Here is a 13474-nt window from a genome sequence, read left to right as displayed (position 1 = left end):
ATAGTGCATATTGACAAATCACAAACAGATAATCTGCAATTTTAAGTATCCAGAGATCTTATAAGATATTCAAGGCCTACTGGCATCCATAGGTTTTCATATATATAGCTGCAGACAACAACTGCACAGTATAACCCTTTTTTCATTTATTCTAGATTTATATTTCATGAGTTATCCCTTCATTTTGTTGTGAGCACATCAGTAGGAAATGCTCGGCTGTCATGAATGGATCAAACATGGCTCATGGTTGTCCAATTTGTGGGTTGTTCCAAGTTGATGCAGAAACTGAAAATTTAGGCCCTAAGCCTTATATATAGGGATTTTTAACTGAGCTTTCATAGACATTATAATGGAATCTAATATGTAGACAATTTAATTATATTCTCTTTGTTTTCCAACCAGTAGTCAGTCGAAAGTTTGAACAATACCAAAATTGAAGTATTTTTTCTTGGTCTGACAAACTTGTATAATTGGTCTTCCCATTTTTTGGCTCTTTCATATGCTAAGGATGTTATCCTGATGATTCTATACATCTGTGCTGAAGCAATGAATTTGATTGATTGATGGAGCTACAGATAATGCTCCATCAGTCAGCACATCTCTATTCTTTAACTAGATCTCTTGTTGTTTTATTTTTGTATTTGCAGACACTGCCTCATATGGAAAAGCTTGATAATTTAGGGCATTCACTTCGCGGGCTTCCCCAGATGGTAAGAAAGAACACTCCATGCTTAATAAAAGTATCTTGAGTTTTTGTTAGGAATCTTGTAACCAAGACTGTACAGGTATTGATGCAAGAGTTAATGCTAATGGATAATTTATCATGCATTCTTGTATTGTTTTAAAAATACAGGTTATCGAGAGTATAAATAAGTGTGACGTGGATATACGCCGAGAATTGTTTAGCAGTATTCTGGTAAACTTTACAAATGTTGTGTGGACTACTTTTCCTGTTTATCTGTTGCACTTCATTTATTTCCCTTACTAGTTTTAAATAAAAGTATTGTATTCTTAACATCTCAACTTTCTTAAGGTTTATATTCTTTGTTCTTGGATATACATGCCAAAGCATTATTGCGCATATAGTTTGATGTTTGGGAGTTTTGCTTCTTTAGGGCTGGTATATTCAGTTTTCATCCATGCCACAGGCATCACTGACAACTCTTAGCTCAATCTACTCTATCAAAGTTCTTATCATTATGCTTATTATAAGATAACAAAGCAACTAACCATAAAGCAAACTTGCATGACTCGCACTGGTATAAGACTCGTCTGGCTATTGACTGGACGACCTGTATAAGACTTGTGTAAGACTCGGCAAAATGCAAAAAAAACTTAAAATATGAAAAAAAAAAAAAGAAAAAAGAAAAAAAAAGTTGAATTATGAGTCTTCACGGGTCTTATGTGGGTTCCATGCGCGTTGAATGCAGGAAGAAGATTTTAATGCGGGTCTTCATGGGTACGGGTAAGAACCATGTGTTCTATGCGAGTGACCCGTCTCACTATAAGACCCGTCAAGACTCACATGTACTTGCAGGTCTTATAAGGGTCGTGCTTCATGGCCATAAAGTAGTAAGTGACATGTCACACTAATAAATAAGGTCAAGACATGTATGTATTCATTAGGTTTTAGACTATTAGTTGTTGGTTTTACCCTTTTTTGTGACATATGACCTAATTAGGTCCATGTTAAGTTCTTAAATCCTAATATTAAAGTGCTGAGACTATTATAATAGTACATTTTCATGACCATTATACTATGCTAAGTATACCACCTTCCTATAGGTGTCACTTGAAAAATACAAGGTTGTACCAAAATACAAACTTATGTGCACCAAGTTAGATTTTGAGTCCTTCAGAAATCAGGTTCTAAAGATGCCATCAAATCAGAAATAAGGTTTGCTGAATGACATGTACTTTGCCACGGCTGATAAGAATAAGTTTGTCACCAACCACCTGTATTAGCATTGAGTCATCTATCAAATGAGTCAATGTTAGCTGAAAGTTTCAACCTACCTATCCTTGATCAGGTGCTAAAGTATATTAGATTATAAAAAGTAGATCTTTGAAACCTACTATAGCCTGAAAATTGTGTCCAAAATGGTGGATACACTCTTGGAAGTTATTGTGCCTGTGGCTGATTTTAACCACTCTTCACATCCAACCTGCAAAACCATAAACCAAATCATATCATCATTGCTGGCACTACCCTAGACAAAACTAGCTTTGTTATAGGAGTCCAAAGTACTTTCTTGCACTCATTCTTATCTTCTTCATCAATGTGAACTTCAATGATTCAATCCCTCTTGGTGTGATTTGTAAACTGCACCAGAACAATTTGTCACAACAGATCTAGTAAAATACTAAAATCTTTATTGTGAAGGTTAATTTTCTTTAGATCTTAGATTCCTTAATTATTGATTTTATACTTAAAATTATGAAATAGCTGAAATGCAAAAAATAGATAACAGAAAAGTACACACCATACACAAATAAACACAAGATTTATCCTAGGAAACTTGTGTAGGAGAAAACCCAGCTAGAAGGTAAGACTGCTTTGCTCTATTTTTTCTTGTATGGAATTATGCAAATTCAAAGAAAAAAGTACTCTCTCTGGAGTTTCCTGAGACCTATGGCCTGTACCACTGCTACAAAATTTTATCCCCTTTTGCTTTGCTCTCCAACAAATACGATGACATAAAATGGAACCCCTTCTCTTGGTGGCTGTGAAATTTCTGGCTACCCAAAAGGTGTTATTAACTCAGTTAATTATTTCCGGCCTGTACGACTGCTACTAAATTTTATCCCCTTTTGCTTTGCTCTCCAACAAATACGATGACATAGAATGGAACCCCTTCCCCTGGTGGGTGTGAAATTTCTGGCTACCCAAAAGGTGTTATTAACCCAGTTAAATATTTCCTATTGCTTGCTGCTTTGCTCTGCTTCTTTTGTATGGAAATATGCAAATTCAAAGAAAAATGATCTCTCTATGGAGTTACTGAGATCTATGGCCTGTACAATTGCTAAATATTGTTAAAATTGGCAACTAGGGCCAAACTCCATGTGGGTCATCTTATTTATTATGGCAGATGATATTTTTATTGGATTCCTCTCGTCAAGAGGTGTAGGATTGATCTAACGATCATCCGATTCCCACATGTATTCATGGAGATATGAATTTATTTGTATTTCTTGACAATTTGTCAAGGTCGACCAACATGTAAAATAGTGTTGCACACCCCCAGTGAAAGCTCAACGTGGGATATAAATAGAGGAGACCTTGAGGCATTAGATCACTCATCTCATCCTCACATCTCTTCTCTCTCCTTGTCTCTTGGATATACGAAGGAAAGAGGACGCAGCTCTCACATGGGAAAGAGGACGCAACTAGGGCATCATTGTGAGAGGATGCAGTTAGGGCAGCAAGGATGCAGGAAGGTACAACAATCTTGTTTGGGGTGATTTAGGCCTGCGTTAACCAGCGTATAGTCTCCCTTGACTGCGGCTTTGTGTGGGCAGCCTCTCCTAGGCTAGGGACAGCTTGTGTTGACTTGTTGGAGGGCTCATTTGGGACAGTGTTTACTAGTTAGGGCTGGCTGCAGTATGCTGTAGCATTGACTGCTGTTTTGACCTTATTACATTGACTCTTTTGGGCTGCAATTTCTGCTGTTGGAGACCGAGTTCTCCTAGATTATCTTGAGGAATTTGGGAGCTGATTGGTCACCCTTGTTATTGCTGTTGTAAATCACAGATTTGTGATATTGTACTATCTCTCTCTCTGTGCTGAATTATTGAAGAATATAGAAGAATTGATCAAAGGGTTTCCCCGCATTGGGGTTTGTCACTAGCTAGCGCCACATCTTGTGTCTCTTGTCTTGGCTTGTCTTCTGTTGATTTCATTTATTTTCTATCAGCATTTTACTTTTATGTTAATGTGATTACTAAACTGAGAATTGACATTGGACTAATAAGAAGAATTGAAGTAAATTGCTCTAAGCATAGAACATACCATAATTTCACATGGTATGAGAATTGAGGTGAAGACAAAGCCCAAGCAAGAGCAAGAGCAATCATTGAAGACAGTTGGGAAAAGTCAAAAGGCTTCATGGGTTCTTCATCACACTTCCCCACTGAAGACAAGCTCCGTGAGAAGTCTGACTATCACGGATGGAAGATGTCTCTTGATCTGATATTGGAAGAGCAGGAAGTGTCGGACTATGTGAGAGGCAGAATTATGGAGCTTCCATCAAATGCACTGACTGCCACAAGGAACAAGTACACAAAGGGTGAAGTCAAAGCAAAGAAGATCATCCGGGACTCTTATTGACAAGCGTTTGGTGGCCTACGTTTCCGAGTTGAACACTTCCGAGGAGATCTACGATAGACTGGTAAGCTTGTTTAAAGTTAGTGATGCAAATCAAGTTTTGTTTCTCAAAAATAAGCTGAAGGATATTAAGAAGGGCAAGGACGAGGATACTCAATCCTACTTCTTAAGGATCACTCAGATCAAGAATGATCCCCTATCGATTGGAGAAGTCATTGCTGATAGGGAACTAACTATCACTACTCTTGGAGGGCTTCCATCCAAACGGTATGTATTTAGAACCACTCTTCTCAACAACGATCGAATTCTGGGATTTGAGGAATTGATGGCAAGATGCATTCAAGAAGAGACAAGGATGGTGGAGCAAGAAATGCCTTCAAGCAAAGGCAACCCCATTGCTTTCTCCTCTCAAGCCAAAAGGAGAAATAATTTTGGGTCTAAAGGTCACTTCAAAGGAAAGACCGGATCGAAGGGTGGAAGGAAGGGAAGATGCTTCGCTTGCAATAAATTTGGCCACTATGTGAGGGAGTGTCCAAATAGGAAGGACACATCTCATGACAATGATCAAAATCACTCCCGGGGCAACTCCAACCACAATCAAAGGAATGGCAGGTTCAATGGCAAAGGAAAAAGGAATGCCGGAAATCAAGGAAGTGGTCAACCCTCCAAGAAAGCAAGGAACTCCAGGCATGAATCAAATGTTGTTAACAATAAACAAGATGAGTATTATCTGATATCAACCCTCTCCACTACTTCTCCTCCGGACTCGTTGGAAAATTGGCTTATTGATAGTGGTGTCTCAAGGCACTTCATTGGTTACAAGGAAGCTCTCTCTCATCTGATAGAGAAGGAGACAAACTTGGAGATTATTCTTGGAGACAATTCCACCTATCCCGTAAAGGGTGTAAGGAATGTTACTCTTCAATTAAATCAAGGTAACACAATTCATTTGCAAGAAGTCCTATATGTACTTGATCTCAAGAAGGACTTGGTGTCCATTTCGGCAATGGAAGACAAAGGCTACAAGGTGGCCTTCATCGATGGCAAGGTACATGTGTGGAAAAAGTATTTTAAAGATGCTTTCACTCTTGGGTTTTGAGTTGACTCTTTATATCAAGTTGGAGGAAGTCCGTTGGGAGTCATGTCTTGCGACACAACTCTTCAGTCTGAACTATGGCAATGGAGGTTTGCCCACCTTCATTATAAGGCTCTACCCGATGTGAGATAGATGGTGACAGGGATGCCCGAGTTTAAAGTAGAGCAAGAAGGTGTATGTCTGGGATGTGCTGAAAGAAAGCTCAAAAGGGGACCATTACCCTCTAGCCATAACAAGACCTCTGACATTCTGTAGTTGGTTCACTCCGACATATCTGGTATGATGTCTGTGAACTCTTTGGGAGGATATCTATATTATCTCACTTTTACAGATGACTATCCTCGCAAGACTTGGATACACTTCTTGAAAAAGGAGGATGAAGTGTTCTCCTAGTTCTGTCATTTCAAAGCCTTGATCGAGAATAAAACCAAGAAGAGGATCAAGATCTTAAGGACTGATAATGGGACTGAGTATGAATCCAATGAGTTCCATGACTTTTGCAAGGAAATTGGCATTAAGAGGGAGACCACAACACCATACACTCTTGAGCAAAATGGTGTGGCGGAAAGAAAGAATCGTACGATTATGGAAGCTGTTCGTTCCATGATCCATGATCAAAGGCTTCCAAAGTTTCTATGGGCCGAAGCTGCAAATACCGCCCTATATGTTCAAAACCGATGCCCTCATCAAGCATTGGATTCCAAGACCCCCAAATAGATGTTCACTGGTAAGAAACCTAATGTCTCTCATTTTAGAATCTTTGGAAGTCCCGTATATTTTCATGTGCCGAATGATAAAAGAAACAAATTGGGTGCATTTGGAAAGAAGGGTTTTCTTCGTGGGCTATAACGAAAATTCTAAGGGCTATAGAATCTATGTGGCTGGTCAAAGGGAAGTCAAAATAAGTCATGATGTCACCTTTGACGAAGATATGGCTCTTAGGAAGGTTGACAATCTTCTTATTCTAAGGAAAGATAAAGAAGCTGACACCAGGAAGCTGGATGAGAAGGAAGATGAGACGATGCCTGAAATGGAAGAACCTATGGATCCTATTGATCCCCCTCGCAAGAGCCTTCCTTTTCTAGGAAGAGGCTCTCATGGCTTAGGGGGACACTTGATGATGCCGAAGGACATACTGCACCCAGAGGGACTTTCCGTGAAAGTAAGAAGCCAACCAAGTATCAGGGATACTTGACCATTATGAGCACCATCATTCAAAAATGAGCCTTCAAGTATGGAAGGATGCCATGAATGAGGAATACTAGTCCATCATGAAGAATGATGTCTGGGATGTGGTCCCTAGACCCCAGGATAAAACAATTGTCACCTCAAAGTGGCTTTACAAAATCAAGCATGGAGTTGATGGGAGTGCTGAAAAGTACAAGGCTCGCTTTGTTGCTCGAGGCTTCTCTCAAAAGGAAGGGGTAGATTATGATGAGATATTTGTACTGTTCCCTGATACACCACTATCCACTCTATCATAGCCCTTGTCGCTTTGCAAGGATGGAACCTACATTAGATGGATGTCAAGACCACGTTCTTGCATGGTTCAATTAAAGAAGAAGTCTATGTGGAACAACCCAAGGGGTTTGAGATTCATAATTGGGAATCTCACGAATGTAGGTTGAAGAAAGCCCTCTATGGGCTGAAGCAAGCACCCTGAGCTTGGTATGAGAGGATCGATAGCTACTTGATGAAGCTGGGATTCACTAGGAGTGAAGCCGATCCAAACCTTTACTTTAAGGTTGAGGATGATAAGCCTCTCATACTGGTGCTGTATGTTGACGACTAAGTCACATGACATGAGGACACGAGACACGGAGGACACGTAAATACGAGTATTCAATACGAAACGCAGCGACTTGGAAACAGGACACGAGGGACACGTTTTATATATATATATATATATATATATATACTGAAATATAGTTTTTTATCCATATTAAATTGCAGGCTGTAACTTATCTAATCAAATTAAAATATAATTACTTCAAAGTTCATAGTTCATTTTAAAAAAATAAATAGAATTAGAATTTACTATATAGAAATTAGAATGTGATATTGAATGATTGTTGCCCGAATTCTTTGCATCCTTATTTTATTTTATTGCATGGTAGTTTACGAATGGAGAGAAAAATGCCAAATGTAATAATAATTACACAGTTAAGTTTTGTTAAGAGTAAAATATGGTTTAGATAGTCAAAATGACAAGTAACGTCCAATTGAAGCACGGGATGTGATTTGACAATTAATTTTTTTTGTTAAATATAAAAAGAGAAGGAGTTTGACAATTTACATGTGTTTCTAGATTCCAAATATGATAGAAAGTTGTGTGATAAAACATAAAACCAATTAGAAAATCAGAAGACCGAGAAATAGGAGATAAGCCATAAGCTAAATACAAAATCTATAGTATCAGTATGACGAAATATATTTAGATTAAAAATGAAAAGTCAATAACATCAAGTAAAAAGTAAATAAGATTGAGTCTCGTCTAATTTTGGTTTTTTGGCGATAATAGTTTGATAGTGTAGTTTTATGAAATTAAAAATAACGCTAAGCTAAATCATTTTCCATCCAACATTAAGATTAACGCCGAAAAAACCAATGCGAAGAGCCACAACGTGAGTGATTTAGGGTGTAATTAATAGCAACTAAAACAGAAAACAGAAGTTGCGTTGAAAACCATAACACGTAAGCTGCAAACACATCTTCCAGCGTTCAAAACCGTAAAAGAGTATTTAGATATTTTTAATTTTAAATCATTTGAATAAAATATATGTCATGAACTGCAAATGAAACGTTAAAAGAGGTCAAAACATTTGAATAAAATATATGTCATGAACTGCAAATGAAACGTGAAAAAGCTGCGGAAAGTGCCAAGTTTCCAAACGTATTCAACCGGAGGAAAAAACATTAGGGCAACGTTTTCTATAAACCAAATACTCGTTTTCCAGGAGCAGGACACGACTAAAACGCCCAAATACGTTTTACGTTTTAGAGGACATGACAAAAAACGTTTTCGACATGTTTTAGGGTCGTTTTCCTGTTTGGCACGTTAAATATGGGACACGAGACCTTGAAGGATGTGTCCTGTGACTTAGGTTGACGACCTCTTTCTGATTGGTGCAGACCCTCTCATTCACAAATGTAAGAGGGAGTTGGCTTCTGAATTTGAGATGAGGGAGTTAGGGACGTAGGACTGATGCACTATTTCTTAGGGTTGGAGGTTTGGCAAAAGGCAGGAGAGATTTTCCTATCTCAAGGAAAATACATGGTGAAGATTTTGGAGAGATTTGGTATGGTGGACTGCAAGCCTGTGACTACCCTGATGGAGCTTAACTTCAAGAAGTTATGCAGTAGTGCTGTCGGACTTGCTTTGGGAAATACTTCTCAGTTTCATCAATGGATAGGAGCATTGATGTTCTTGGTGAACTCCCATCCGGATATGTTTTGCAGTCAACATGTTGAGCCAATATATGGTTGAGCCTCATCACTCACATTGGATTGGTGCCAAGGATCTTCTGAAATATCTTTGGGGCACAATCACTCATGGGTTGAGATACACTGCCAGAGATGCGAGGCTACATGGATATTCTGATGCTGATTGGGCAGGTAATGTTGTGGACCAAAAGAGCACTTCTGGGTGCTGTTTCTCTTTGGGTTCTGCCTCAATATCCTACATGAGCAGGAAGCATAAGTCGGTAGGTTTGAGCACCACTGAGGCAGAGTACATTGCTGCGAGTATGGCCTCCTGTGAGGCTGTCTAGTTGAGGAAGCTCTTCAATGAGCTTTTTGGACATACATTGGATACTACCGTGATCCTCTGCGACAACCGAAGTGGGATTCGTTTGTCCGAGAATCTCGTATTTCATGATTGCTCCAAGTGTTATTTGGGGTAGCATCAGATGTGCTCTAGCCACGAAAATTGGTGGAGAGGCTAAAGCACATGAGATCTCCAATACCCAGAAATGGTTTGTTCAGAATCTAACTAGTTTGGGAGATATTAAAATAATTAATATTTTTAATGGAGTCCCTAAGTCTAAACATAGGGAAAATAAAATATTAATTGGAATTAATATAAAACTGGGTTAGAAGGTTCCAAAAGTCATGGATCAAACAAATCTAATCTTAGCCATTGATTAGAGACTTAATCTCGGCCATTGAATTGTCAACGAGAAAAGTGTAAGAGGAGGCTTGAGGGTCACTTGGAGAACACACCGAGTTGATCAAGAATTCGATTTTCTGGGGCAGGGCTTGCTAAGGAAATCGAAGGAGTGATCAGAGTTGCAGCTAAGGGGCAGTGAATATAGAAGCAGAGAGGCAGAGAGGGTACCGAGAGCATCAACGTAGAAGTCGAGAGAGAGGGATGCAAAGCTAGTTAGAGGCCACACAGAGGGAGGCAGGAGCTGCGTAGTGTCTGAGGAGAACTAGCTTGAGTGACGCAGAGGCTTCAGAGACTGACGCATAGCCTCTAGAGGCTAACGCAAGGCTAGTTGGGCTGACGCTGGGCCAAAGAGGCTGACGCAATCCGTAGAGGTAGACACTGGGAGATTTCGTGGGGTAGATTGGAGCTGAGAGTTGTGGGATTGCTCATTCGGGGTTTTTAGCTGGAATATCTGTCTCCGACTGAGAGGTACCATTGCCGAGAGCATTCTCTGTTGGGTGAGCCATTTCTGCAACCAGATTGTATTATGAAACTGCTTAATAATAAAACCCTCAGATAGCTGCATCGGTTTTTCCGCATTGGGTTTTTCGGGGGACATTAGTCCAAAAATAACGGTGTCACTTGTGTTCTTGTTTTTCCTTCAATTGATGATCTATATGTGTTGAGCATGTACTTGTATTTATTTTCAATATTTACATGGTAAATAACTTGTTAATTAACATAACAAGTAGGAAGAAATAAATCAGAAAGTACATGAACGATTTCTAACAGTTAGACTTAGAAATTCCAACATGGTATCAGAGCGTGGTTGTAGATCATAGGAGAACTGAGGGCATAAGCCTAACAGAGTAGCAACAATAGAAACAACTGTCCCGAGTGACAGAAGTTGTTCCTAGCGGAAAAGTAGCAAGGAAGGGGTGACGAAGTGCTTGTGTCATCAAGTTTGAGCCGAGAGAAGGATCAACGCAATGAGAGAAAGGAGCAGACCTTACCTACGCAGTGCCAGGTCATCTTTTTTAGTCAGGAAGGATTGACGCCAGTGGCTAGGAGGTGCGGATTTTGCTGGTGTCAGGATTGTACAGAGTCTAGAGGCTCTAACCTTCAGTTTGCTGGGGCATAAGAGGCTGTGGAGAAGTTGCGGAGTGAAGTTGGTGGGGTATTGTGGTCAGAACAATACCTAATAGGGCAAGACCAAGGAGGAGGGAGTTGCTACTGAGGATTTCTAGCCAAGAAATCTGCATAAGTGGTGCAGCTGCACTAACGATCGGAGTGGGGGCATCTTGACATTGGCAGAGGGGTTTTCAGGAGGGAAATCGAGGCTCAGAGGGAGTCACACCGAGAACTTCCAGGAGGGAAGTAGAGAGACTCGAAAGAGTCAAAAGAGGAGCAGCGAGATGGTAGTGAACGGGGTAAGAGATCAGGACAGACTGGACAAAGCCTCAAACTTCGTAGTTTGGAAGGCTAGGATCTTGTCCGTTCTAGACAGGAATCGTCTCAAGGACTTCGCCTTGAAAACGATAGCGATCCCAGTTGACCCGGCTGAGAACGATAAGTACGAGGAGGCAATGGTGAGGGCCAAGAGCATCATCCTTGACGGGGTCAAGGACCATGTAGTACCACATTGCCGAAAAGGACATGGCAAATGCGATGTGGGATGCCCTGACGAAGTTGTATCAACATACTTATGTGCAGAGGAAGATGCTACTAGAAAATCAGCTGCGTCATATTAGATGCAGAAAGGAGAATAGATCGACATCTTCCTCGGTCGATTGAAGGAGATCCGGGATCAACTGACTTCCATAGGGGCCATGCCGGATCAGGAATTAATGGTGAGGACCGCATTGAACGCAGTCTCAGAGGACTGGGAGGTATTTGTCTAGAGCATACTGGGCAGATCGACCCTTCTAGATTGGGAAGAACTGTGGGCGGCTCTTCATCAGGAAGAGATCAGAAGGCTAACAAATAGCAGATGATAGTGAACAACAACCATTTTAGTGGCAGACACAATTACTAGCAGCAAAGCCTTTACAGCCAAAGAAGATTCTAGACAAGAAATTGATGAAGATAAGTAGGAGTAATGAATATTATGAGTATTTGGTTAAGTGGAAAGATCATTTAGTAGCTAATGCAACTTAGATGATTGCCACATTACTATAGAAAAGTGGCAGGACTATTGAAAAACTCATGGGCAAGGGCCCATGAACTCTTTGCTGCTTGGGAGTATGATGCAGGGGCATCTGTAAAAACCTAATTGACCGAGAGATCAAAATTTCTTTACTAGAGGAGTTGGTTCCTGTGAAAATTTCTGAATCTACACATCAGAAATCCTATTGCAATCACTGGTTTGTCATCTCCTACTTGTTTTACATTCAACAAGTTATTTAATTATTTAAACAATGATGAAAAACACTACTGCAGACTACACTGACATACAGATCATAAACTGAAATAGCTATGAGACAAACATGCAAGGGACATCGTTATTTTTGGACAATATGTCCCCGAAAAAACCCAATACGGGAAATCCAGTGCAACAACTCTGAGGGTTTTCTATTATTAAGCAATAGTTCTGAATACAACTCTGGATGCCCTCTCAACAATCCAGTTATAGAGATAAAATACACTAGCAAAAACCTAAGTGAGATTACCTCACTTCACCTAGCGAAATCCCTCCAATCCGGCCATTGAACTGACTATCCCTGGCTACAACTACACTCCCCCTTCGCAGTAGCTGCGTGGGCTTGTGTGGAGCTCTCTAAGGCTCTATGTCAGCTCTGCGCTGGTCTCACTGCCTCCTAGAGCTCTGAAGTTAGCCTTCTCGACTGATTGTGTTGCTCCCCAACTGAATTCAGACTTCTGCAGGAGGATAACTATTCCTTTGTGCTGCTCTGCATCAAGCACTGCGTGGGCCCTCCTGGCCCAGCATAAGTCCTCCTTGGCCTATGCTGCCTCTTTTGGTGTATCTCTTCCTCTATTTGCTAAGTATTCAGGGTTCCGGAGAAGATCCTCCACCCCAACTATCCCTGCTCCTCTGCTGCAACTCAGATCACTAGTTCAATTTTCTCAGCAAACCACGCCCCAGAAAAATCGAATTGACTGATCAACTTGGCGTATCTCCAACTGACCCTCAAGCTTTCTCTTATACTTTTCCTGTTGATGAATCAACAACTGAGATTAAGTTCCTAATAAATGACTAAGATTAAAACAGACTTGATCTTTGCCTCCTTGAAGCTTCTCACCCATTTTTTATTAATACACATTAATATTTTTATTTTCCTAAGTTTAGACTGAGGAACTCCATTAAAAATATTAATTATTTTAATAACTCACAGTTCGGGTGGAATTTCTCCAAACGATTTTTGGGTCTTGGAGATCTTATGTATTCTTGCCCCTCCACAAAATTTCGGAGCTACAGCACATCCGATGCTACTCCAAAATCAACAATCCCTCTTAGCAAGGAATGTGCTCTAACAATACTTCCCAATAGAAGCATCACTCTGATCCACGACATCATTGCTCTGTGCTGTTGATGCTTGCCTTGCTGCCCTTCATCCACTGCACTGCTGCACCCTATACTGCTGCCCATGGCACTGCCACTGCCATTGCTGCATTTGTACTACAACTCCATCTCAAAATGCTGCATCATGCTGCCCATAGCACTTCCACTACTAACTATTGCACTACAACTCAGTTTCTGAGAAGTAAGCAATTGAAAACTCACCCAAAACTGACAAGCTAGTCAATCTGGATGCCTCATGATGCTGAAGCTACCTCTGCTGCTAATCTGTGCAATATGCGCTGTGCATCTTGCACTGCTGCAACCTCCTCTGCCTAGCTTCAGACTCTGACACTCTAGCTCTGCCACTGTTGCTCCATCATCCCTCGC

At 40.5% G+C, this 13474-nt stretch overlaps 1 protein-coding gene across 4 annotated transcripts in view; it reads left to right on the top strand.

Moving 5' to 3' along the window:
• Positions 1–13474, top strand: part of ARP4 (actin-related protein 4) — a 317083-nt gene that overhangs the window by 235652 nt on the left and 67957 nt on the right. For all 4 annotated transcript variants that reach the window (XR_016264320.1, XM_089447839.1, XM_089447838.1 and 1 more), the window contains exons 17-18: positions 648–710; positions 854–916. Coding sequence is in view for 3 of the 4 variants with exons in the window: in XM_089447839.1 (XP_089303965.1) it covers positions 648–710; positions 854–916 (126 nt within the window). In the remaining variant the exon portion in view is untranslated. The remainder of the gene's footprint in view (positions 1–647; positions 711–853; positions 917–13474) is intronic.

The sequence above is a fragment of the Pinus tabuliformis genome, chromosome X (assembly GCF_031772625.1).
Source record: "Pinus tabuliformis cultivar Carrire ecotype Pingquan chromosome X, CPIR1, whole genome shotgun sequence".
NCBI classification, from domain to species: domain Eukaryota; kingdom Viridiplantae; phylum Streptophyta; class Pinopsida; order Pinales; family Pinaceae; genus Pinus; species Pinus tabuliformis.
Note: the sequence above shows the minus strand (reverse complement) of the source record. Positions and strands in the feature narration are given on the sequence as shown.